General features: G+C 37.2%; 1 protein-coding gene across 10 annotated transcripts in view; it reads left to right on the forward strand.

Annotated features, from left to right (window-relative positions):
* The window catches only part of NUBPL (NUBP iron-sulfur cluster assembly factor, mitochondrial), a 290,038-nt gene that overhangs the window by 29,296 nt on the left and 234,177 nt on the right, over positions 1-26,565 (forward strand). For 9 of the 10 annotated variants that reach the window (XM_522815.7, XM_009427629.4, XM_016925967.3 and 6 more), the window contains one exon: positions 8,659-8,749. In XM_522815.7, the coding sequence (XP_522815.2) occupies positions 8,659-8,749 (91 nt within the window). Of the gene's footprint in view, positions 1-8,658; positions 8,750-26,565 lie in introns of those variants that run through there. The other variant, XM_009427630.5, reaches the window with a different exon arrangement.

A 26,565-nucleotide genomic window follows, 5' to 3' on the forward strand; every position in this document is an offset into this window, starting at 1 on the left:
TGTTTAGTTAGGTTTCTAGGTCCCCAGGCTTTGATTCTGGCAACAAATGACTAGTTGATATCACAGATAACTATGATTTTTAGAGCTCAGTGTCTGTAAGCATCTTCTGCATTTTTATAAGCACTACATGGTGGTAGAAGGCTTTCTAATTTTCTCTGTATTTGAAGACTTTACTTACTAAGGGCATTAAAACCTTTTATTTTTATTTTTTTAAAAATTATACAGACCAAGATTTAAAGTTTTTCTTCTCTTAATCTTAGGTGTTTTATTCCTGATTTACTTTTCCCTCCTTACTAAATGAAAATGTGGCACTTAAGGCAACTGTTTTCTTGTTAAAGAAGAAGTTGCTTCTCCAGTTCCGGAAAGAAAAACAGACCCAGATTTGCAGCTTTTTTATATTTGAAACCCTATTGTACTAAATCTTGCTAGTAAGCAGATAAAAAATTTTCTTCTTTTTGGTTAGCTTTTTCATACCATGTTGTGACTTTAGTTTTCAAAGATTTAGACAATGTACTTTATCACTCTGTCACCCAGGCTGGAATGCAATGGTGTAATCTCTGCTCACTGCAACCTCTGTCTTCCGGGTTTAAGCAATTCTCCTGCCCCAGCGTCCCAAGTAGCTAGGATTACAGGTGCCGCCACCATGCCTGGCTAATTTTTGTAGTTTTAGTAGAGACAGGGTTTCACCATGTTGGCCAGGCTGCTCTTGAACTCCTGACCTCAAATGATCCTCCCACCTCAGCCTCCTAAAGTGCTGGGATTACAGGCATGAGCCACTGCGCCCAGCCATATTTTTTAATAAAGCCACCATAGAACCATAGCCATTCTTTGTAATAGATTTTCTTTCATGAAGTCTATTTTTTTTGGAGTTGAGGCCAGTAGAAAAAGGAAGATGATATTAGATTTTCTGGGGGAGAAAATGGTTGTTAGGAATAGACTGAAAAGAAATTTATGACCCCTTTTAAACACCAGAATGTTTTTAAGCTATATATTATTGTATAATTATTATATAGTAATATTACTTAATTTTGAGGCCTATAACTTAAAGTATTAGTGTAGAAGTATTAGAAGAGAGACTTTCTTGAAATCATAGTATGTTAAAGCTTATAAGAGACTGTGGGGATCATATAGTAAGCAATACTGAAATTCTACAGAATAACAGATGGAGGTTTGTTCATTCATTTATTAGTTTATTTACTTACCCATTTATTCAACAAATATTGAATTTTTACTGTTCAGAATACTTGGGGATATTCCTGCCCTTATGGAGCTTATAGTAAATAGATAACAAACATCCCAAGTAAGTTAAATAGTATGTTAGAAGGTGATACAAGTGAACCGAGATGGGGGAGGGGTAGTGCTTAAGGATTAGTGCTGGTTTGCAGTTTAAAATATGATAGTTTCCATTGAAGACATGACACTTGAGCAGAGAAGAGAAGAAAATGAGAGTAGACTGTGTGACTATCTGAGGGAAGAGTATCTCAGGGAGAAGGAAGAGCTGGGGCAAAGGCCAATAGGTGGGAGCATGCCTAGTATACCATGCAAGGAATAGTAATAAGGCCAATGTGATTTCTGGAGGAAGAAGTGGAATGGAGTAATAGGTGATGAAAATTACTAGGTTTGGGAGGCAGGAGGTGGGTGGGGAACTGACTGGGTTATGTGGGGTGAATGGTTGTAAGGACTTTGGCTTTTACAGGAATGAAATGGGAGGAGCTGTGGCAGTGAAGGGTTTTGAGCAGAGTAATAACACAATCTGACTTATGTTTCATCTGAATCATTCTTGCAGCCCTGTTGAGAAGAAAGGCTGGGGTGAGGTTGTCAGATTTAGCAAATAACAAATTTGAATTTCAGATAAACAATGAATAATTTTTTAATGTATATGTCCCGTGCAATATTTATTGATTATTCACACATAAGGCAGAATGTTTACTATGTTTTTTTAAAAAAAATCATTTAAAAAAGGACCTCTTTAATGTTATTATTGATTACTATAGATTATTGTTATTATGATCCTGCTGGTCCCAAGGCTTAGTAGCAAATTTTCATCTCTCTTTCCTGTATTATCTATATTTCTGTTTTTCACATTGTGGTCATCTTATACCCTGGAGTGCTACATATATAGGTTGTTGGATGGCAGCCCGGACCAAATGAATCAGAATTTCTGGGATGTAATAGGGAATCTCTGTAACTACCTACTCTTCTAGGTTCTGGGTATATAGTAGTGAACAAAGCATGCAAAAATCCTTACCCTCATGGGATTTACATTCTAGTAGAGGAGATAGTAAACAATAGGTAAATACATTTGCACTCCATATGTGCTGGTTTTGCATCTGTGGATTTAACCAACTGTGGATCAAAAATATTTTTAAAAACCCAATAAAAAGAACAATACAACAATAAAAAGTAATACAAATAAAAATACAGTATAATAACAATTTACATACAATTTATATTGTATTTGGTATAAGTAATCTAGAGATGATTTAAAGTATATGAGAGGATGTGTACAGGTTATATGCAAATACTATGCCATTTTATGTAAGAGTCTGAGGATTGGCCGGGCGCGGTGGCTCACGCCTGTAATCCCAGCATTTTGGGAGGCTGAGGCGGGCGGATCACGAGGTCAGGAGATCGAGACCATCCTGGCTAACACGGTGAAACCCCATCTCTACTAAAAATACCAAAAAATTAGCCGGGTGTGCTGGGGGGCGTCTGTAGTCCCGGTTACTCGGGAGGCTGAGGCAGGAGAATGGCGTGAACCCGGGAGGCGGAGCTTGCAGTGAGCTGAGATTGAGCCACTGCACTCCAGTCTGGGCGACAGAGCGAGCTTCCGTCTCAAAAAAAAAAAAAAAAAAAAAAAAGAGTGAGTGGGTTTTGGGTTTTGGTATGGGGGCGGAGGTGTCCTGGAACCAATGCCCTGCAGATACCTAGAGACAACTGTATATAATGTGTTGAATACTAATATAGATACTAAGAAGAAAGAAAAAGCAGGGTGGGGAATAGGAAATGTGTAGTGTTGTGGTAAGGGAGTTGCAATTTTAGATAGCCTGGCCAGTGAATGCCTTACTATATGGTTATGTTTAAATCAAGACTTAAAGGAAGTGAGTAAGAGACCAGGTGGATACTTGGGGGAATAGGATTTCTGGTTGAAGGAATAGCAACTGCAAAACTCCTAAGTCTGGGGTGTTCCTTGTGTGTTTAAGAAGCTGCAAGACAGTAATATGTATGGAGTAGATTAGAAAAGGGGAGAGTAGGAGATGAGGTGAAAGAGGTATGGTAAGTGGCTGGTGATTGTTGATTAGTGTTTAGGCTTCATGATACACTGGAGAGAGACTTGGGATCCTAGGCCCAGGAATGGCATTATCTCTGGGCCTTAGTTTCTTTATCACTAAAAATTAGAAGACTAAGATGATCTCTTAGGTTTCTTCCTACTCAAAAATAGAGTCTTTAATTTGAAATTGATTATTGGCCAGGTGTGGTGGCTTACACCTGTAATCCCAGCACTTTGGGAGGTCGAGGCAGGAGGATCACTTGAGCCCCAGAGTTTGAGACCAGCTGGGGCATCGTGGTGAAACCCTGTCCCTACAAAAAACGAAAAAAAAATTAGCTAGGCATGGTGGCCAGTGCCTGTAGTCCTAGTTACTCAAGACACTGAGGTGGGAGGATTGTTGCTTGAGCCAGGAAGGTCAAGGCCCCTATTGCCCTACTGCACTCTAGCATGGGCGACAGAGCAAGACCGTCTGAAAAAACAAACAAAAAGAAATCTGCCATTTATCTTCCATTTCTATTTTGTACCTCTTTTGAGAGCAGTTATTAATATTTTATCATTTGGGATTCTTCTGTACTTTTCATGAGCTCCTCTCAGGTTGTGTTCCAACTAGCCAGGTGATTTTTTTTTTCTTTTATGCTGCTCTGTTTTCTCTTTTTTCCTGATTGAACTTGAAGATTTAGACAGTCCTTTGATAAACAGCAGGAAATTGTTCTCTTATCACCTTGTTAACCATTAGCTCTTCTGACAATCAGATTCTTATTTAATCTTAGCTAATAGAATTTGGAAACATATATTTTTCTCTACTAAGAGATTGAAATTCTTATGATTGGCAGCTTGACATAAAGCTAGGCAGAAAGAGAAGAAAGAAGAGGCTTGAATAATTTCTAAATTGAATAAACACCAACTGCCAGTCCGAGATTAAACTGAATATAATATACAGGGAATCATGGGAGTCTTAGCTGGGTACTTCTGTAGAAGTACAACTTTTAGGTAGGTCTTATTTAGAAATAATTGGGTGGGAACGTTCTAAGATGTTGTTTTGATGGGTTCTATTAGCAGAAGACATGGATAAAAGGAACATGTCATGAAACTTTACAATCTTATTTAGTATAAATTGCATTGGAAGAACAAAGCAGTATCAAAACTGTGGTTCGTGTCTTTGAAATCCAACACACAAAAATAAGACGTGTAGGCTCTCAAATTGCAGCTTTCATGCAGTAGTAGTGAAACAGTATAATCACTCTTGAATAATTCTGCCACCTTTTACAACTTCCACGGGGTGTTACAAATTATAAACAAATCCAAAAAACTAATTGTTATCTTGGGGTTTGATCTATCTTGTTTTATGTCATCTGCTAGATTTTGAAATCTGTAGGAGAGTCAGAAAAAGAGTATATTGTTAGATACCAACATTAGGTTAAGTTTATGGTGACATTAAAGATGACAATCACACTTTACAATAGTAAGTTTACAGTTATTTTTGCTAATAGTAATTTTTTTTATCTGTTGTGTATTTGGTAGCTTTTGTAGCAAATATTCATTTGAATCTGGCTGAAATTGAAGAAAATCCCAAATGGAGCTTTCTTGAGTAAATATAATTATTATAGGAGGAGTAAGTTGGAAAGGATTCATAAAACTTAGCTGGCTGGACACCCAGCTGCATACATTTATTTATAGGCTTTTACCTTGCTCATTTATTTTTCTAACAGTGTAAAACTGGAAGTTTAAAGTGAAAGACTATTTACATACTTAAAATAGGAGCCTATTTAAAAATAACGGAGTCAATTATGAAAAACAAATGAAGTTTATTTGGCACCTTTTGAACATTACTGAATTCTAGACTTGAAAATCTGTTTAAATTTATTTTTATAGCAATGGTAACTGTACTGGTCTGGTAGCTGTGCCAATTCGAAGTATAATATGCTTTAATTAATGTATGCTTTGGTGTTTCTGTTAATGGACACTGATTTTTTTTTTTTTTTTTTAAGACAGAGTCTCACTCTGTTGCCCAGGCTGGAGTGCAGTGGCGCAATCTTGGCCCACTGCAAGCTCCACCTCCTGGGTTCATGCCATTCTCCTGCCTCAGACTCCCGAGTAGCTGGGACCACAGGTGCCCGCCAGCACGCCTAGCTAATTTTTTGTATTTTTAGTAGAGACGGGGTTTCACCATGTTAGCCAGGATGATCTTGATCTCCTGACCTCGTGATCCGCCCACTTTGGCCCAAAGTGCTGGGATTACAGGCGTGAGCCACCGCGCCCGGCCTGGACACTGATTTTATTCATGATAAATAAAATCTAAGCAAGACATCCTAATTTAGTTCCAGTAAAATAGTCTGAAAAGAGTGCTTTTTAATTTTTAAAATCTAGCCAATTAAGGATGAGAGAGTAAATCTTTACTGAGATAGCTCCTCTGACGCTGAGATGACTGGCCTGCGTGCTCTTGGTGCTAACAAAATTACATTGTTGAATGACTGAATAGCTTCATCATGAAAAACTTTGCTCTCTAAATTGAATGTTGGCTAACTATGACGTGTGGACCAAATCCTGCCATTTTTTGTGAAGTTTTATTGGAACACAGCCATGTTAATTTATTTACATATTGTTTATGGCTGCCTTGATGCTACAATGGTAATGTTGAGTAGTTACCATAGAGATCATATGATCCTCAACGTCTGAAATATTTACTGTTAGCCCTTTAAGAATAAGTGTGCTCTATATCTAAGTTTTTGGAGTTAGATCGTGTTAAAGTTCTGCTGGAGGTTTATGAGGTTAGCATTTTCATGTTTAATTTCCCATTCTACTTCATTTTAAGAAAGAATACTTCAAATGGTCATTTTGAGTGTAAGTTTCTGGCTTTCTCATTCATGAGTATGGATAATACCACCTTGCAGTGTTGCTGTGAGGATAAGTGAAAAAATGTAAATAAAATGCTTAGCTAAGTGCCCAGTACCCAGAAGGAATTCAAGCAATGGGGAGATGCAATCAGGGAAAGTGTTGGTGTCTGGGTAATTTAAGATGGTATGTTTTTATAGGTTCTGATTTGTCCATAGGGCTGGCAGTGGAGGCCTAGTTTATCCGGCATCTTTATATAACTTTGCTGTCTAATGTCCCTTTATCCTGTTCTTCCTCCGTCCTTAATCCCTTTACTCCTCTCTCTCTCTTTCCTCTCTTTCTCTTTTCCTCCTGATCTTTATATTTTCCTCCCTTTGTTTCCTTTTTGATATATGCAAGCATTGGTACTAAATTTAGGTCAGTCTCTTAGAGTACGTAGAGAGCCTAATATGTAGAATATTGTCAGTTAGTGTTATTTCTATTCTCTAGGAAGCAGAAGAATTTGAAAATCTTGTAATTTCCCCCTCCTCAATTTTTACCATTTTATGTTTTATTTTTTTTTTTTACGTTTTTTTTTTACGTTTATTGGAACCATCTAGGCATATGTAAAATCTACTCTTACCGTAGCAAATGTTAGGAGAGATCTTCAGTTTTTTTGGACCATTGTGCCAAGAGTTCATCTTTAGGCAAGCTTGGTATTCTTCTAGAAGCAGGATAGATGATAGATCTTTCCTAGCATTTTGAAGGAAACTTGAAAATCTAGTGATGATAAAATTGACCCTAGCAATCTTATATTAGTTAGAACACTTAGTTATGTTCTTGTTTCATGGAAACATAAACTTAAAAAGCTGTTATTTTACTTGACAGGTAATGTTAGAAGATCAATTTGAAACTTAGGACCTAACCCCCTTCATGTTATTGTAAAACCAGCATTGATATAAATAAGAGAACAAGGAAAGAGAATCTTAAAATAGCTTTTGTTTTTATTGGTATTTATTATTATTTGGCGGTAGTTTTTAGTTTTTGTAGGTGTCATAAAAATACAGAAAAGAGATAAAATTCTAGGATGATAGTTATAGCATTAGCAGAACTTTATGCAATAGAAGTTAACAATTAGCCATATTTCTAGATTTAGGTCCCCTCATTTGAAAATCTTGTTATCCATAGTAAATTTAATTGTTTTAATTTAGCTAAATTCTTCTGTTTGTGGTTTAAAAAATAGTTAAATTGGTCAAATTTCTCATTGACTGTTCCTCCCTTCTTAAATCTGATACCTAAATGCATTAAGCTTAAATTTTATATACCACCATTCTATGAAAAATCAAGTATCCTTCCTATTTTTCTCATTTATTTTACATAAAGCTGAGATTTTCATAGAGGCAGATATTAATCCCATTTTTTCCTCTGAGGACACTGAGTCATACAGATATATATATGTATATTTAAACTGCAGTTTTAGTCAGTATAAAGTTGGAAACACAAATGTTAGATTTACTTTATTTTGTATGTTCATAGGAACCAGATAACAAAATTTAAAAAGTTTTTTTTTTTGTCTAGAAATAGGTAGGTAACATCGAAGATGAGTGATTGCTTCAGTTTTTCAAAAAATTTTGTCGAGGGGTTACGAGTTTTATTCTGTAGGATATGAAGAGAGTAGTAGGAAAGTTGTAAGACTTGATGAAACAACTCTAAGACATATCGTGTTAGGGTTCTGTTTACTTGTAGATGAGCAAAACCAATAACAGATTGATTTCATCTATCAAAGGAGAAAGAAGAGAGGGGAAGAAGAAAAAAAAGAGACATATTTTTTAATAGCAGATTTTGTTTTCCTTTCCTTGGCTAAGCTGCTGATTAATTGACAGCCAGCGAAGAGCCCAGACAGGGTATCCTGTCCTTCAGCAGCTGGATGCATCATCAAAGAAAACAGTTTTAGTTGTTTCTGAATCCTCTAGAAGACGTTTTGTATTTAATTGTGACTTGCATATAAGAGGTTGTCTCTGTGTTAGGTGTGCCAGTATCCTTGTTAGTGCTTCCATCTCATTTATGCCAGATCTACATCAGAGTTTCTCACTTGCTTTATTATGGCCCTGTTTCCATGATCTTTTTTTATTTTGTCTTCTTTGGTGTGTTAGACAAGCTTTCCAAAAGTTAATGTTGTGTCTTTCTGGGGTTTTGCTTGCCATCACAAATCATTATTTTAAAATTGTTTACATGTAATTTGTTCTCAAACTCATGTTCAGATCAAAAAGGTCTTAGTCTGCTTGAGACTATATGGGAGACCTGAACTACAATATGTAAAGCATATAGGATGGATTTCTCTAGTCAGTTATCTAGACGATATTAGTAAATCGTAAAAAGTATTGACCCTAAGCAATTTATGCTCTTTTACTTAACTGTTGCTTTGGAAGTTTAGGTTATGATTTGTAATATTTTGCCAATTTTATTTTCTGTACTCAGATTACTGTTGCTATATGCTTCACCTTTGAGAAGAGTGGGAACAATCTTATGGTAAAGTGTTTTTGTTTTGTTTTATATTTTTATTTATTTTTTTACAGACCAAGGCCATTGGTTTGCTAGATGTGGATGTGTATGGACCTTCAGTTCCAAAGATGATGAATCTGAAAGGAAATCCGGAATTATCACAGAGTAAGTAAAGAAGGGATAAATATTATAATAATAGTTGCACTTTTATTAATACTTACTGGGTGTCAGACATTATGCTAGATGCAATGTATATTTTATGCACAATGCAGTGTAAGTCCTCACTTAAGTTAGTAGATTCTTGGAAACTGTCACTTTAAGTGAATAGATATGTTAATTGATATAAACAAGAGTTAAGTTCCTATGGCATATTTCTGGTCACAAAAACTTCACCAAACTTCTAAATAAAGACTCAAAACACTTCTAATATTAAACAAAGAAATAAATTTGGGCTATAAGTACATTTAAGAAAGATTAATAAAAACAATATAATTATTTACACAATTTTTAGTGAATCAGTGAGTGAAAGCAGTCATAGTGGTGGTGGGTTAAATCAAGGAATAGGTGTTTGCAAAGTGAAAATTGTAAGGAGCATCTCTTACCATCATGCAATTCAAGAGTAACCAATATGGCAGATCATTGAGCATTTTCTTACTGCATTGTTTATTGTGCATTTGTATGATTATCATATACTTTACTAGTTTTTTTTCTTTTTTTTTTTTTTGAGACGGAGTCCCACCCTGCTGCCCAGGCTGGAATGCAGTGGTGTGATCTCGGCTCACTGCAACCTCTGCCTCCTGGGTTCAAGTGGTTCTCCTCCCTCAGCCTCCCAAGTAGCTGGGACTACAGGTGCGCGCCACCACGCCCAGCTAATTTTTGTATTTTTAGTACAGATGGGGTTTCGCCATGTTGGTCAGGCTAGTCTTGAACTCCTGACCTCAGGTGATCCACCCACCTCACCCTCAAAAAATGCTGGGATTACAGGTGTGAGCCACTACACCTGGCCCACTAATTTTTATTTGGCAATCATTTGTATCCATTCATTCATCTTCCAACCCACTTATTCTGGTTCAGGATTGGGGGTGCCTGGAGCTATCCTGGCAGCTCAGGGCACAAGGCAGGAATCAACCCTGGACAGGAGGCCATTCCATTGCAGGGTACATGCACACACCCACACTCATTCAGACTGGGACCATACAGACACGCCAGTTCATCTAATGTGCATAGCTTTGGGATGTGGAAGGAAACCAGAGTACCCGAATACCCACACAGACCTGGGGGAGAACATGCAAACTTTACACAAGACTGTGGTCGTGGCTTGAAATTGATTTTTTTTCTTTATTAATGTTACAACAAAATGATGTTGAAAGAAAGCAATTTTATTGGAGGACCTGCTGTATAGTGATTCAGAAAGCAGACATGGTAGATTCCGGATATTAGCCCTTTGTCAGATGAGTAGGTTGCGAAAATTTTCTCCCATTTTGTAGGTTGCCTGTTCACTCTGATGGTAGTTTCTTTTGCTGTGCAGAAGCTCTTTAGTTTAATTAGATCCCATTTGTCAATTTTGGCTTTTGTTGCCATTGCTTTTGGTGTTTTAGACATGAAGTCCTTGCCCATGCCTATGTCCTGAATGATAATGCCTAGGTTTTCTTCTAGGGTTTTTATGGTTTTAGGTCTAATGTTTAAGTCTTTAATCCATCTTGAATTAATTTTTGTATAAGATGTAAGGAAGGGATCCAGTTTCAGCTTTCTACATTTGGCTAGCCAGTTTTCCCAGCACCATTTATTAAATAGGGAATCCTTTCCCCATTGCTTGTTTTTCTCAGGTTTGTCAAAGATCAGATAGTTGTAGATATGCAGTGTTATTTCTGAGGGCTCTGTTCTGTTCCATTGGTCTATATCTCTGTTTTGGTACAAGTACCATGCTGTTTTGGTTACTGTAACCTTGCAGTATAGTTTGAAGTCAGGTAGCGTGATGCCTCCAGCTTTGTTCTTTTGGCTCAGGATGACTTGGTGATGCAGACTCTTTTTTGGTTCCATATGAACTTTAAAGTAGTTTTTTCCAATTCTGTGAAGAAAGTCATTGGTAGCTTGATGGGGATGGCATTGAATCTATAAATTCCCTTGGGCAGTATGGCCATTTTCACGATATTGATTCTTCCTACCCATGAGCACGGAATGTTCTTCCATTTGTTTGTATCCTCTTTTATTTCACTGAGCAGTGGTTTGCAGTTCTTCTTGAAGAGGTCCTTCACATACCTTGTAAGTTGGATTCCTAGGTATTTTATTCTCCAGAATCTACAATGAACTCAAACAAATTTACAAGAAAAAAAACAAACAACCCCATCAAAAAGTGGGCGAAGGACATGAGCAGACACTTCTCAAAAGAAGACATTTATGCAGCCAAAAAACACATGAAAACTGCTCACCATCACTGGCCATCAGAGAAATGCAAATCAAAACCACAATGAGATACCATCTCACACCAATTAGAATGGCAATCATTAAAAAGTCAGGAAACAACAGGTGCTGGAGAGGATGTGGAGAAATAGGAACACTTTTACACTGTTGGTGGGACTGTAAACTAGTTCAACCATTGTGGAAGTCGGTGTGGTGATTCCTCAGGGATCTAGAACTAGAAATACCATTTGACCCAGCCATCCCATTACTGGGTATATACCCAAAGGACTATAAATCATGCTGCTATAAAGACACATGCACACGTATGTTTACTGTGGCCCTATTCACAATAGCAAAGACTTGGAACCAACCCAGATGTCCAACAATGATAGACTGGATTAAGAAAATGTGGCACATATACACCATGGAATACTATGCAGCCATAAAAAATGATGAGTTCATGTTCTTTGTAGGGACATGGATGAAACTGGAAATCATCATTCTCAGTAAACTATCGCAAGGACAAAAAACCAAACACCGCATGTTCTCACTCATAGGTGGGAATTGAACAATGAGAACACATGGACACAGGAAGGGGAAGATCACACTCTGGGGACTGTTGTGGGGTGGGAGGAGGGGGGAGGGATAGCACTGGGAGATATACCTAATGCTAAATGACAAGTCAATGGGTGCAGCACACCAACATGGCACATGTATACATATGTAACTAACCTGCACATTGTGCACATGTACCCTAAAACTTAAAGTATAATAATAATAAAAGAAAAAAAAAAGCAGACATGGAAGACTGTACTTTGAGGAATCATTTCTATAATTCGCTACTACAGAAGTTTCTCTGAACACGTAGAGCACCGAATTTTAATAAAATAAATAAAAAGTATATATATAAAAAGAAATCAGACATGGTACTGGACTGCCTGGGTTTGATTCTCAGCCCCATCCATTTACTAGCTATATGACTTGAGTAAATTGTTTTAATCTTTTTGTGCCTCAGACCCCCATATGTAAAATAGTTACAACTACTGTGAGGATTAATATAATGCATTTAGCAGAGTTTCTGGCACATAGTAAGTGATCAAAAATGGAAGATCCTCATTATTGTCTCTTTATATTAAATGTGTGGATATATGGGATTATTTGAATAGGAAATATATTTGTGTTTAGAAAAGATGAAAATTATTTTCTCTAATCAGATTTCTTGGTCAGATTTGTTTTAAAGTGTTAAAAAAAACTCCCAAAACATTATTTTCTTTCCCTAGCCTCTTTACTAGAAAGAAGTAATTTTTAAATACCTCTTTAATATTTACTGCTGTTGTTATTGCATTTAAAAAATAAAGCTATCAAAAGCTTTAAGAACAAGGAAACGTTATTATCAAAAAATGAATTGGCTTGGCTTAGTGGCTCACATGGCTGTAATCCCAGCACTTTGGGAGACTGAGGTGGGAGGACAGCTTGAGCCCAGGAGTTCAAGACCAGCCTGGGCAACATAGTGAGACAAAAATAAAAAAATTAGCTGGGCATGGTGGCTTACACCTGTAGTCCCTGATATTCAGGGGACTGTGGTAAGAGGATCACTTGAGTCCTGGAAGTCAAGGCTGCAGTGAGCCATGACTGCGCCACTGTTCTCCAGCCTGGATGACAAAGCAAGATCCTGTCTGAAAAAAAAAAAAAAAAAGAAAAAGAAAAGAAAAGAAAAAAAGGAATTGGAAAAACTGATAATTTTTTTAAAAGAATGGTTTTATGGGAAATTGGTTTATTGATTTGTAATGATAATGAGTATAAAATTGAATAATTTCTTTTTGTTCTTATTGGGCTTTTTATTTTCCATTGTTCTAGAGAAAATGACTATATTTACTGCTGTATATTTATTGGATTATCTCTGTAGGTAATAGAAGATTATTTTTGTTGTCATTAAAAGTTAATTCAGCATTGCTTACCATTTAAGAGGCTTTTGTTTGTGGTTTAGTTGTTGGAGCCAATTATAATGTTAAGTTTTGGATAATTCTTTATGAGACAGTAAAGATTCTCCCTAACATTTTGAAGAAAACTTAAAGATTTTAGTGATGTTAACATTGACCCTAGCAGTAGTATATTGCAAGTACCCACTTAATTATTTTCTTGTTTCATGAAACATAAACTTAAAAAGCTGTTATTCTGGTTTCTTTTTCTTGACTTTTTAGTGGAATACATACTTAGTTTGCAAATATATGACATGAGCCAAGGTGTCAAGCTTTCACAAAGAAGGAGTAATGAATTTGCATACTTTAAATGATAGATTCATTATGTTTGTCTCTTGATTAAAGTAATATGAAAACTAGTACATGCAGAACATGAGGAATGGCAAAATGGAGCCCTCAGTGTCATTCTTTTCTTAAGTAGTCTGCTTGGTATATGCCAACATAAACACTCGAAGTGAACTTTAATTTCTTTCTTCTTGTTTTACTGAAGCTATAATCTTAAATTTGATGTTTGCAAATTGGCTGCCAGTAAATAGGCTTTCGGGTAAAGACGAGGTACTGGAAATCTTGGAAAGGCTGAAAAAAAAAAAAACAAAAAACACTTTCTCTGTTGACAGGCTGATCTTAAGTCCCCCAAGAAATAAACTGAATGATTAAGGCGTTCACTTAAAAGAATGTGGAATCTTAAAAATGCAACTTATAAATTATTTTTGAATCTTAGAAAAACCTGCCACCATTCTACTAATTGGTATCATTCTGACATTTCTACATTTTTCATGTTAATTTATCCTATTCTGCTATTACAGAAAACACAATACAATACAAAATTACCTAATTAGCAATAAAGAGAAACTATGAAAGACTTGTTTTCAGCAGTTCAGGTTTTGGGGAGATAGACCAGTGAATTGAATCCCACCTTTATAGGTGTTCCTCTGTTCTGGGACTAAGCTGGACAGCCTTGCAAGCAGTGGGACTTCAGAATTACCTTTCTCCTTATTATTTAAATAGATGTATGGCAATGTAGTTTTTGACAATTTGTTCATTTTAAAATGATATGTTAGGGTTGGCAGATCATACGTTTATCCACATTCTCTTCATACCTTTTTTTGGGAGGGTGGGGGGAATTGTAGAAAAACAACACATTTTGCATTTAAGACATTTTAGCCTTCATTACCAAGAGAAAGTTTCTGTTCGATTTTAAAAAAGTGAATTCAGTAATTAAAGATTTTAAGTTTATAATAGTTTTGAGTTTCTTAGGCTGAGAATGTTTCCGTCAGCTTAAAATGACAATAGTGATTTTTCTATGTTATCATGCAAAATTATGGTAGTGGAAAATCTAGCCAGTTTGTAGAAAGGGCATTATGCAAAAGCATCAACAGGCTGACATTATAATGACTGAAGATGAGCAGTTACTTTGGGAAGCTAGGGGGATTTAGAATAAAACCTAAACGTCCTTGGAGAAACCAGCATCTAAGCATGAATATAACCTTTTTTAAAAAAAGAACAAATGCCAATTTTTTCCTTCATTTTAACTTTCCAAATAGTGTCAAATTCAGATTTCATATTATAGTGTAGCCAAATTATAGTCCTAGAAATTATTGTAGGTTTTCAATTGAAATGGCAAATGAATATTAAATGGCTGTTGCACAAGAGAGACAACACATCTCTCTCTTAGTAGATATTAGTAGAAATATCTGCTTTGTTTCATGGTTTTGTGATGAAAAATCACTTTCAGAATACTGGTGAATTTATTACTACTTAGTTTTACTGAAGAGTCTTTAAATGTAATGAGCTAATAAAGTAGGAAAATTTCAAGACCTGTGGAGAGAGTTTACTAAAATGGAGATGTCAAGTATTTTATTGAGGATGACACAGTGTTTATTAGTGATTTTGAGTAGGATCCCCTTGTCTTTTCTATTGTGGGATAGTAATTTTGCACTCATGGCACAGTTTTCTGCTCTATTTGTTTAAAGTTAGTAAACTTTTTTCAGGTTTAGGAATTAATGTGTATGTAGGCTTCTGAGACAGAGAAGTGTGGAAAATCAGCTTGAGCAAATGACCTTTTATAATCTCTGATAAAAACTACAAAGAAGGGACTGAGATCTTCTTCTTCTGCTTCTTTCTTCTTTCTTCTTCCTTCTTCTTCTTCCTTCTTCTTCTTCCTTCTCCTTCTTCTTCTTCTTTTCCTTCCTCCTCCTCCTCTTCCTCCTCCCTTCTCCTTTCTCGTCTCCTCCCTTCTTCCTCCTCCCTTCTCCTTCCTCGTCTCCTCCCTTCTTCCTCCTCCTTGTCTCCTCCCTTCTCCTTCCTTCTCTCCTCCTCCCTTCTCCCTCCTCCTCTTGTCCTCTCTTCTCCCTCCTCCTCTTCTCCCTTCTCCCTCCTCCTCTCTTCCTCCCTTCTCCTTCTTCCTTTTCTCCTCCCTCACTCCTTCTCCCTCCTCCTCCCTTCTTCTTCTTCTTCCTCCTTCATCTTCCTTTTTCTTTTCTTTTCTTTTCTTTTTTTTTTTTGAGATAGAGTATCACTCTGTTGCCCAGGCTGGAGTAAAGTGGTGCCATCATAACTCACTGCAGCCTCAAACTCCTGGGCTCAAGTGATTGTCCCTCCTCAGCCTCCCAAGTAGCTGGGACTACAGGCATGTGCCACCATACTGGCTAATTTTTAATTTTTTGTAGAGCTGGGGTCTCACTGTGTTGCCCAGGCTGGTCTTGAACTCCTGGACTCAAGCAATCCTCCTGCTTTGGCCACCCAAAGTGCTGGGATTACAGGGCTGAGCCACCACACCTGGCCTGGAACTGAGATTTCTTAAAGGTAACTTAAGTGCTTAAAGAATGAGAGTGAACTCTAGTTATTCCTTAAGTCACTCTGTTGTTTCCTTCCAGAGAAGAGATCTAGGGGTGTTGCTGAAGGTGTTAACATGCAAGATCACATTCCTATCCAAAGCATGGAGTTCCCAAAGGGTGTAACAGCTATTTGCTGCTCGGCTTGTGGATGTTAGCCCAGCAGGTTACGGTGGTTCTGGGGATACTCACCAGATACCTCCAGTTTTAAGATGACTAGTACAGTAGCCTCACGGGCCACAGAGGGCAGGGCATATTGTTGGCTCCTCTTTGGGGTATCATAGATATGTGGACTGCAGGAGGCTCCTTCAGCTTGAGGTCTGTAGTTGTCTAAGGTTTTGATGGGGGTTGTTGGAATATTCTTGCTTACCTCTTCACTGTAGGGAAAAATTCCTCCTGATTCCCAGCTGATCCTGGTTGCTGGGATAGGGCTGTGGAGTTGGTGTATCCAAATGTAGTTATTTATTTGTTGTTCTGGCTGTCTTTGTGAGGAGGATGAGCACCAGGGGCTTAGTCAACTCTCTTGCTGACATCACTTTATTTTGTTCTTTAAAGGGGCAATCATTACAGAACTGGAAGAAAAGAGAATAGTGATGTTTCATTGGGAAACTTGGCTATTAACCTTCTCAATTTTCAGTTTAGAAACTTAACTAGCTGGCTGGGCACAGTGGCTCACGACTGTAATCCTAGCACTTCGTGAGGCCGAGGCGGGCAGATTGCCTGAGCTCAGGAGTTCAAGACCAGCCTGGGCAACATGGTGAAACCCCATCTCTACTAAAATACAAAAAAATTTGGCTGGGCGTGGTGGTGTATGCCTGTAGTCCCAGCTACTCGGGAGGCTGAGGCAGGAAAATTGCTTGAACCTGGGAGGTGGAGGTTGCAGTGAGCCGAGATCGTGCCACTGCACTGCAGCCTGGGTGACAGAGTGAGACTTTGTCTCAAAAAAACAACAAAAAAACACCAGGGACCAGTCCTGGTATGTGACCTTTCAGACAAAGAATTCAAAATAGCTGTGTGAGGAAACTCAAAGAAAGTCAAGATACTACATAGAAAGAATTCAGAATTCTATCAGATAAATTTAACAAAGAGATTGAAATAATTAAAAAGATTCAAGCTGAAATTCTTGAGCTGAAAAATGAAGTTGGCATGCTGAAGAATGCATCAGTCTTTTAATAGAATTGATCAAGCAGAAGAAAGAATTAGTGAACTTGAAGACAGACTATTTGAAAATATATTGTCAGAGGAGACAAAAGAAAAAAGAATGAAAAACAGTGAAGCACAACAACAGGATCTAGGAAATAGTCTCAGAAGGGTAAATCTAAGGGTTACTGGCCTTAAAGAAGAGGGAAAAGAAAGAGCTAGAGGTAGAAAGTTCATTCAAAGGATAATAACAGATCACTTCCAAAACCTGGAGAAAGATATCAATATCCAAAAGTACAATAAGGTTATAAAACAAAACAGATTTAACCAAAAGAAAACTATCCAAAGGCTTTTAATAATCAAACTCCCAAAGATCAAGGATAAAGAAACAATCCTAAAAGCAGCAAGAGAAAAGAAATAAATGACATACAATGGAGCTCCAGTACCTCTGGCAGCAGACTTTTCAGTGGAAACCTTACAGGCCAAGAGAGAATGGCATGACATATTTAAAATGCTGAGGGAAAACACTTTTACCCTAAAATAGTATATCTGGTGAAAATATCCTTCAAGCATCAAGAAGAAATAAAGACTTTCCCAGACAAACAAAAGCTGAGGGATTTTTAACACCAGACTTGAGCTACAGGAGATGTTAAAGGGAATACTTCATCAGAAAGAAGAGGACATAGGCTGAGCTTAGTGGCTCACTCCTATAATCCCAGCACTTTGGGAGGCTGAGGCGGGCGGATCACCTGAGGTCAGGAGTTCGAGGCCAGCCTGGCCAGCATGGTGAAACCCTGTCTCTACTAAACATACAAAAATTAGCTGGGCATGGTGGCGGGCGCCTGTAGTCCCAGCTACTTTGGAGGCTGAGGCAGGAGACTCACTTGAACCCAGGAGGCAGAGGTTGCAGTGAGCCGAGATCATGCCACTGCACTCCAGCCTGGGTGACAGAGTGAGACTGTCTCAAAAAAAAGAAACAAAGAAAGATAAATAAAGAAAAAGACATTGATGAGCAGTAGGTAATCACCTGAAGGTACAAAACTCACTCGTAATAGTAAGTATGCAGGGAAAAAAAGATTTTTGTAACATTGTAACTATGGTGTGTAATCTACTCTTATCCTAAGTAGAAATCTAGACTTAGAATCTAATGCTGCCACTGATCTGACAGGAGGCAGAACTCAGACAGTAATGTTCCCTTGCCTGCTACTCACCTCCTGCTGTGTGGCCCAGTTTCTAACAGGCCACAGACTGGTACTGGTTTGCGGCCTGGGGGTTGGGGACCCCTGGGTTATCAGATAGAATTGCAAGCCTCATGGTAACCTCAAACCAAAAAACATTCAATGAATACACAACAAATAAAAAGCAAGAAAGTAAATTATATCACCAGAGAAAATCAGCTTCACTTAAGGAAGACAGGAAGGAAAGAAGGAAGGAAGAGAAGACCACAAAACAACCAGAAAACAAGTAACAATATGGCAGGAATAAGTCTTTATTTATTAGTAATAACAATGGACTAAACTCTCCAATCAAAAGATGGAGTGGCTAAATAGATAAAAAAAACAAGACCCATTGATTTGTAGCCTACAAGAACTACATTTCACCTATAAAGACACACATAGACTGAAAATAAAGGGGTATAAAATATACTCCATGCCAACGGAAACCAAAAAAGAGCAGGAGTTGCTTTACTTACATCAGACAAAACAGATTTTAAGACAAAAATCTATAAGAAGAGACAAAGAAGGTCACTATATAATGATAAAGGGGTCAATGCAGCAAGAGGATATAACAATTTTAAATATATATGCACCCAACACTGGAGCACCTGGATATATAAAGCAAATATTATCAGAGCTAAAGAAAGAGATAAAGCTCAATACAATAATACCTGGAGACTTCAATACCCTACTTGCAGCATTGAACAAATCTTCCAGACAGAAAATCAACAAAGAAACATCAGACTTTATCTGTATAGACATAAGGGATCTAATAGATACTTACAGAGCATTTCATCCAGTGAATGCAGAATACACATTCTTTTCCTCAGCACATGGATCATTCTTAAGGATATACCACATGTTAGGTCACAAAAAAGTCTTAAAACATTCAAAAAATGGAAATAATATCAAGCATCTTCTCTGACCACAATGGAATAAAATTGGAAATCCATAACAAGAATTTTGGAAACTGTACAAATACATGGAAATTAAACAATATGCTCCTGAATGACCTGTGGGCCAATGAAGAAATTAAGAAGGAAATTGAAAAATTTCTTGAAAAAAATGATAATGGAGATATAACATACCAAACCCTGTGGGATACAACAAAAGCTGTACTAAGAGGGAAGTTTGTAGCTATAAGTGCCTATATCAAAAAGAGGTAAAATTTTCAATAAACAATTTAACGATGCATCTTAAAGAACTAGAAAAGCAAGAGCAAACTACACCCGAAATTAGTAGAAGAAAAGACATAATAAAGATCAGAGAAGAAGTAAATGAAATGAAGAAAACAATACAAAAGATCAATGAAACAAAAAGTTGCTTTTTAAAAAGATTGACAGAATTGACAAACCTTTAGCCAGACTAAGAAAAGAGGAAAGAAGATTAAAAATAAACAAAATCAGAAATGAAAAAGGAGATGTTACAACTGATACTGCAGAAATTCAAAGGATCATTAGTGGCTACTGTGAGTAAGTACATGCCAATAAATTGGAAAATCTAGAAGAAATGGATAAATTCATATACACGTACAACCTACCAAGATTGAATTAGGAAGAATTCAATCTTCCTAAACTTAAACAGACCAACAACAAGTAACAAGATCAATGCTGTAATAAAAAGTCTCCCAGTAAAGAAAAGTCCAGGACCCAGTAGCTTCACTGCTGAATTCTACCAAATATTTAAAGAACCAATACCAATCCTACTCAAACTGTTCTGAAAAACAGAGGAGGAGGGAATATTGCCACACTCATTCTGTGAGGCCAGTATTACCCTGATATCAAAACCAGAGAAAGATACATCAAAAAAAAAAAAAAAGAAAAGAAAAGAAAACTGCAGGCCACCTTCTCTGATGAATACTGATGCATAAATCCTCAACAAAATACTAGGAAACCAAATTCAGTAATACATTAGACCATTCATCATGACCAACTGGGATTTATCCCTGGGATGCAAGGATGGTTCAGCACAAGCAAATCAATTAATGTGATGCAGTATATCAACAGAATGAAGGACTGAAACCATATGATCATTTCACTTGATGGTGAAAAAGCATTTGATAAAATTCAACATCCCTTCAGGATACAAACCTTCAAAAAACTGGGTATAGAAGGAACATACCTCAACATAATAAACAGCATGTATGACAGACCCTCAGCTAGCATCATAATGAATGGAGAAAAACTGAAAGCCTTCCCTCTAATATCTGGAACATGACAAGGATGCCCACGTTCACCACTGTTATTCAACATAGTACTGGAAGTCGTAGCTAGAGCAATGAGACAAGAGAATGAAATAAGGGACATCCAAATTGGAAGGGAAGATGTCAAATTATTCTTGTTTGCAGATGCTTTAATGTTATATTTGGAAAAACCTAAAGACTCCACAAAAAAACTATTAGAACTGATAAACAAGTTCAGTAAAGCTGCAGGGTACAAAATCTACTTGCAGAAATTGGTAGCATTTTTATATGCCAACAGTGAACAATCTTAAAGAAAAACATAATCCCGTTTATAATAGCCACACATAAAATTAAATACTTAGGAATTAACCAAAAAAGCAAAATATGTCTATAATGAAAACTGTAAAACACTGATGCAAATAACTGAATGGGACACACAAAAAATGGAAAGATTTTCCATGTTCATGGATTGGAAGAATCAATATTGTTAAATTGTCCATACTATTCAAAGCAATCTACAGATTCAATGCAATCCCTATCAAAACACCAATATCATTCTTCATGGAAATAGAAAAACAATTCTACTATTTATATGGAACCACAGAAGATCCAGAATAGCCAAAGCTAATCTAGGCAAAAAGAACAAAACTGGAGGGATCACATTACCTGACTTCAAATTGTGCTACAGAGCTGTAGTAACCAAAACAGGATGGTACTGGCATAAAAACAGACACACAGACGAATAGAACCAAATAAAGAACCCAGAAACAAATATACACACCTGCAGTGAATTCATTTTCGACAAAGTTTCCAAGAGCATACAGTGGGGGAAAAGACGGTCTCTTTAATAAATTGTTTTGGGAAAACTGGATATTTGTATGCAAAAGAATGAAACTAGACCCCTATCTCTCACCATATGCAAAAATCAAATAAAAATGGATGAAAAACTTTGAGACCTTCAACTGTGAAGCTACTAAAAGAAAACATTGGGAAAGATCCCCAGTACATTGGCTTCAACAAACATTTCTTGAGCAATACCCAACAAGCACAGGCAACCAAAGCAAAAATGGGCAAATGGTATAGCATCAAGTTAAAAAGCTGCTGCAGAGCAAAGGAAACAATCAACAAAGTAAAGAACAACCCACAGAATGAAAGAAAATATTTGCAAACTACACATCTGACAAGACATTAATAACGAATATATTACTTCGTACATTAATTTTAATGGCAAAAACTGCAATTACTTTTGCACCAACCTGATATAAGGAGCTCAGACAAATCTATAGGAAAACAATCTAATAATCTGATAAAAAATGGACAACAGATTTGAATAGGCATTTCTCAAAAGAAGACATGCAAATAGCAAACAGGCATATGAAAAGGTGCTCAACAGGCTGGGCGCAGTGGCTCACGCCTGTAATCCCAGCACTTGGGAGGCCAAGGCGGGTGGATCATGAGGTCAAGAGATAGAGACCATCTGGCCAAAATGGTGAAACCCCATCTCTACTAAAAATACAAAAATTAGCTGGGCGTGGTGGCATGTGCCTGTAATCCCAGCTACTTAGGAGGCTGAGGCAGGAGAATTGCTCGAACCCAGGAGGTGGAGGTTGCAGTGAGCCAAGATCGTGCCACTGCACTCCAGCCTGGCAACAGAGCAAGACTCTGTCTCAGAAAAAAAAAAAAAAGAAAAGAAAAGAAAAGAAAAAAAAAGGTGCTCAACATTACTGATCATCAGAGAAATGCAAATCAAAACTCCAGTGAGATATCATCTCCCTTTAGTTAAAATGGCTTATATCCAAAAGGCAGAAAATAACAAATGCAAGGATGTGGAGGAAAGGGAACCCTTGTATACTGTTGGTGTACATAGTGGTTGAACCACTATGGAGAACAATTTGGAAGTTCCTCAAAAAAACAAAAAATAGAGCTACCATATGACCCAGCAATCCCACTGTTGGGTATATACCCAAAAGGAAGGAAATCAGTATATTGAAGAGATACCTACACTCCCATGTTTGTTGCAGCACTGTTCACAATAGCTAAGATTTGAAGGCAACCTAAGTGTCCATCAACAGATGAATGGATACAGAAAATGTGGTACATATACACAATGGGTACTAGTCAGCCATAAAAAGGAACGAGATCCTGTTATTTGCAACAACATGGATGGAACTGGAGATCATTATGTTAAATGAAATAAGCCAGGCACAGAAGGATAAACATTGCATATTCTCACCTCTTTGTGGGATCTAAATATCAAAACAATTGAACTCATGGACAGAGAGAGTAGAAGGATCGTTACCAGAGGCTGGGAAGGGTAGTAGGGGAGTTGAGGGGATGTGGGGATTGTTAATGGGTACAAAAAGATGGTTAGGAAGAATGAATAGATGTACTATTTGATAGCACAGCAAGGTAACTGTAGTCCGTAATAACTTATTGTACATTTAAAAATAACTAAGAGAGTGTAATTGGATTTTTTTTTTTTTTGAGGTGGAGTCTCGCTCCGTAGCCCAGGCTGGAGTGCAGTGGTGCGATCTCAGGTCACAGCAACCTCCGCCTCCCAGGTTCCCGTTCAAGCAATTCTTCTGTTTCAGCCTTCTAAGTAGCCGGGATTATAGGCACGCACCACCATGCCCAGCTAATTTTTGTATTTTTAGTAAAGATGGGGTTTCACCATTTTGGCCAGGCTGGTCTTGAACTCCTGACCTTGTGATCCTCCTGCCTCAGCCTCTCAAAGTGCTGGGATTACAGGTGTGAGCCACTGTGCCCGGCCTAATTGGATTGTTTACAACACAAAGGATAAATGCTTGAGAGGATGGTACCCTATCTCCATGTTGTGATTATTACACATTGTATGCCTATATCAAAACGTCTCATGTACCCCATAAATATATACATACTATGTACTCACAAAAATTAAAAATAAAAAATTAAAAAAGAAGTCTTCAATAAGAGAGATATATATATATAGAAAATAAAATGGCTTGTGTATGTTTGTATTCATTTTATTGCATCTATTTGATAATTTTTGATTTTTAAAATATAAAATTTGGTAGTATCAAAGTCCAGAACTGAAATGTTGACTTCTTTATGGATGGGGCTTATGGGGGATATGTAATGCTGGTCAGTTTTAAATACAGTAGTATTGTGGGGATTAGGACCCTAATATAGGGGCTAAGTTTTAACTGATAATCATTTGGTTCTTCTGTAAGCAAGTTTTTTTGTTTCAAACAAATAAATGATTGTATAATACATTTAACACAGAAGCCTCACAATAGCAGGATTATTCTTACTGTCAGATTACAACTACTATTGTTGGGCAAGAATAGCAACTAAAAATTGAGATACCAGTTTAAATAATCAGAAAGTACTGAGTTTAGACAGCTCTCTTTGAATATATTAGTAAGTAGCATAGCCTTTGGAGGAACATTTAGGGCTTTTTTCTTATAAATGTTTATCACAGTGGGTGAAAAAGGTTATACACACATACACACACATACACAGACACACATACATGTGTATATTTAAGTAGAACATATTTTTAATTTTTTTACATGCAACTTAACTAGCACTGGCTTGAAAACTTATGATTTTCTTAAAAAATTATGAAATTTGCTCTTAAAAACTTATGATTATTTTAAACCTAGTGTTAAAATTTGCAGTTGGGTCAAAAGTGATACATTAAAGGAGACATTATTTCTGTTTATTTAGTAGACCTTTATGACTGTCTTTTGTGTAGTTAGTCGGCATGAGAAATACTTGGTTATATGGTTATCAAATCAGATTTGGTCTTTCTCTGTGAACTTACAGTAGACATACTAGCCATTGATTATAAGCATCAGTACATGCTGTAATAGAAATATAAGTGTTTTTGTGTGTGTGTGAACCTAGAGATGGTAACTAAATGAAACTGGAGCTTTGAGATTTTTTGGAAGAGATGATTCTTGGGCTAAACTTTGCAAAGTAGATAAGCCAGGAGTCTGTTGTAAGAAGGTATTGAGGATTGACAATGAGGATGGTGATATAGTTTGGCTCTGTATCCCCACCCCAATGTCATGTTGAATTGTAATCCTCATGTGTTAAGGAATGGACCTGGTGGGAGGTGACTGGATCATGGGGGTGGTTTCTCCCATGCTGCTCTCATGATAGTGAGTGAGTTCTCATTAGATCTGAGGGTTTTAAAAGTATAGCACTTCCCCTCTCTCTCTCTCCTGCCACCATGTAAGACGTGCCTTGCTTCCACTTTGCCTTCCACCATGATTGTAAGTTTTCTGAGGCATCCCCAGCCATGCAGAACTGTGAGTCAATTAAACCTTTTTTATTATTATTATACATTAAGTTCTGGGGTACATGTGCAGAACGTGCAGGTTTGTTACATAGGTATACACGTGCCATGGTGGATTGCTGCACCTATCAACCCATCATCTACATTAGGTATTTCTCCTAATGCTATCCCTCCCCTAGCCCCCCCCCCCACGCACTGACAGGCCCTAGTGTGTGATGTTCCCCTCCCTGTGTCCATATGTTCTCATTGTTCAACTCCCACTTATGAGTGAGAACATGCGGTGTTTGGTTTTCTATTCCTGTGTTAGTTTGCTGAGAATGATGATTTCCAGCTTCATCCATGTTCCTGCAAAGGACATGAACTCACCTTCTTTATGGCTGCATAATATTTCATGATATATACATGCCATATTTTCTTTATCCAGTCCATCATTGATGGGCATTTGGGTTGGTTCCAAGTCTTTGCTATCGTCAACAGTGCTGCAATAAACATACGTGTGCATGTGTCTTTATAGTAGAATGATCTATAATCCTTTGGGTATATACCCAGTAATGGGATTGCTGGGTCAAATGCTATTTCTGGTTCTAGATCCTTGAGGAATCACCACACTGTCTTCCACAATGGTTGAACTAATTTACACTCCTAGCAGCAGTGTAAAAGCGTTCCTATTTCTCCACATCCTCTCCAGCATCTCTTGTTTCTTGACTTTTAAATGATCGCCATTCTAACTGGCGTGAGATGATATCTCATTGTGGTTTTGATTTGCTTTTCTCTAATGACCAGTGATGATGAGCTTTTTTTCATATGTTTGTTGGCCACATGAATGTCTTCTTTTGAGAAGTGTCTCTTCATATCCTTTGCCCACTTTTTGATGGGGTTGTTTTTTTCTTTTTGTTTAAGTTCTTTGTAGATTCTGCATATTAGCCCTTTGTCAGATGGATAGATTGCAAAAATTTTCTCCCATTCTGTAGGTTGCCTGTTCACTCTGATGATAGCTTCTTTTGCTGTGCAGAAGCTCTTTAGTTTAATTAGATGCCATTTATCAATTTTGGCTTTTGGTGTTTTAGTCATGAAGTCTTTGCCCATGCCTATGTCCTGAATGGTATTGCCTAGGTTTTCTTCTAGGGTTTTTATGGTTTTAGGTCTTACGTTTAAGTCTTTAATCCATCTTGAGTTAATTTTTGTATAAGGTGTAATGAAGGGATCCAGTTTCAGCTTTCTGCATATGGCTAGCCAGTTTTTTTTTTAAAACACTGTTTATTAAATAGGGAATCCTTTCCCCATTGCTTGTTTTTGTCAGGTTTGTCAAAGATCAGATGGTTGTAGATGTGTGGCGTTATTTCTGAGGCCTCTGTTCTGTTCCAGTGGTGTATATATCTGTTTTGGTAGCAGTACCAAGCTGTTTTGGTAACTGTAGACTTATAGTATAGTTTGAAGTCAGTTTGCATGACGCCTCCAGCTTTGTTCTTTTTGCTTAGGATTGTCTTGTCTATATGGGCTCTTTTTTTGTTCCATATGAAATGTAAAGTAGGTTTTTTCTAATTCTTTGAAGAAAGTCAATGGTAGCTGGATGGGAATAGCATTCAATCTATAAATTACTTTGGGTAGTATGGCCATTTTCACAATATTGAGTCTTCCTATCCATGAGCATGGAATTTTTTTTTCCATTTGTTTATGTCCTCTCATTTTCTTGAGCAGTGGTTTGTAGTTCTCCTTGAAGAGGTCCTTCATGTCCCTTGTAAGTTGTATTCCTAGGTATTTTATGTTCTCTGTAGCAATTGTGAATGGGAGCTCACTCATGATTTGGCTCTCTGTTTGTCTGCTATTGGTGTATAGGAATGCTTGTGATTTTTGCACATTGGTTTTGTATCCTGAGACTTTGCTGAAGTTGCTTACCAGCTTAAGGAGATTTTGGGCTGAGATGATGGGGCTTTCTAAATATACAAT

This window comes from Pan troglodytes, chromosome 15, assembly GCF_028858775.2.
Source record: "Pan troglodytes isolate AG18354 chromosome 15, NHGRI_mPanTro3-v2.0_pri, whole genome shotgun sequence".
NCBI classification, from domain to species: domain Eukaryota; kingdom Metazoa; phylum Chordata; class Mammalia; order Primates; family Hominidae; genus Pan; species Pan troglodytes.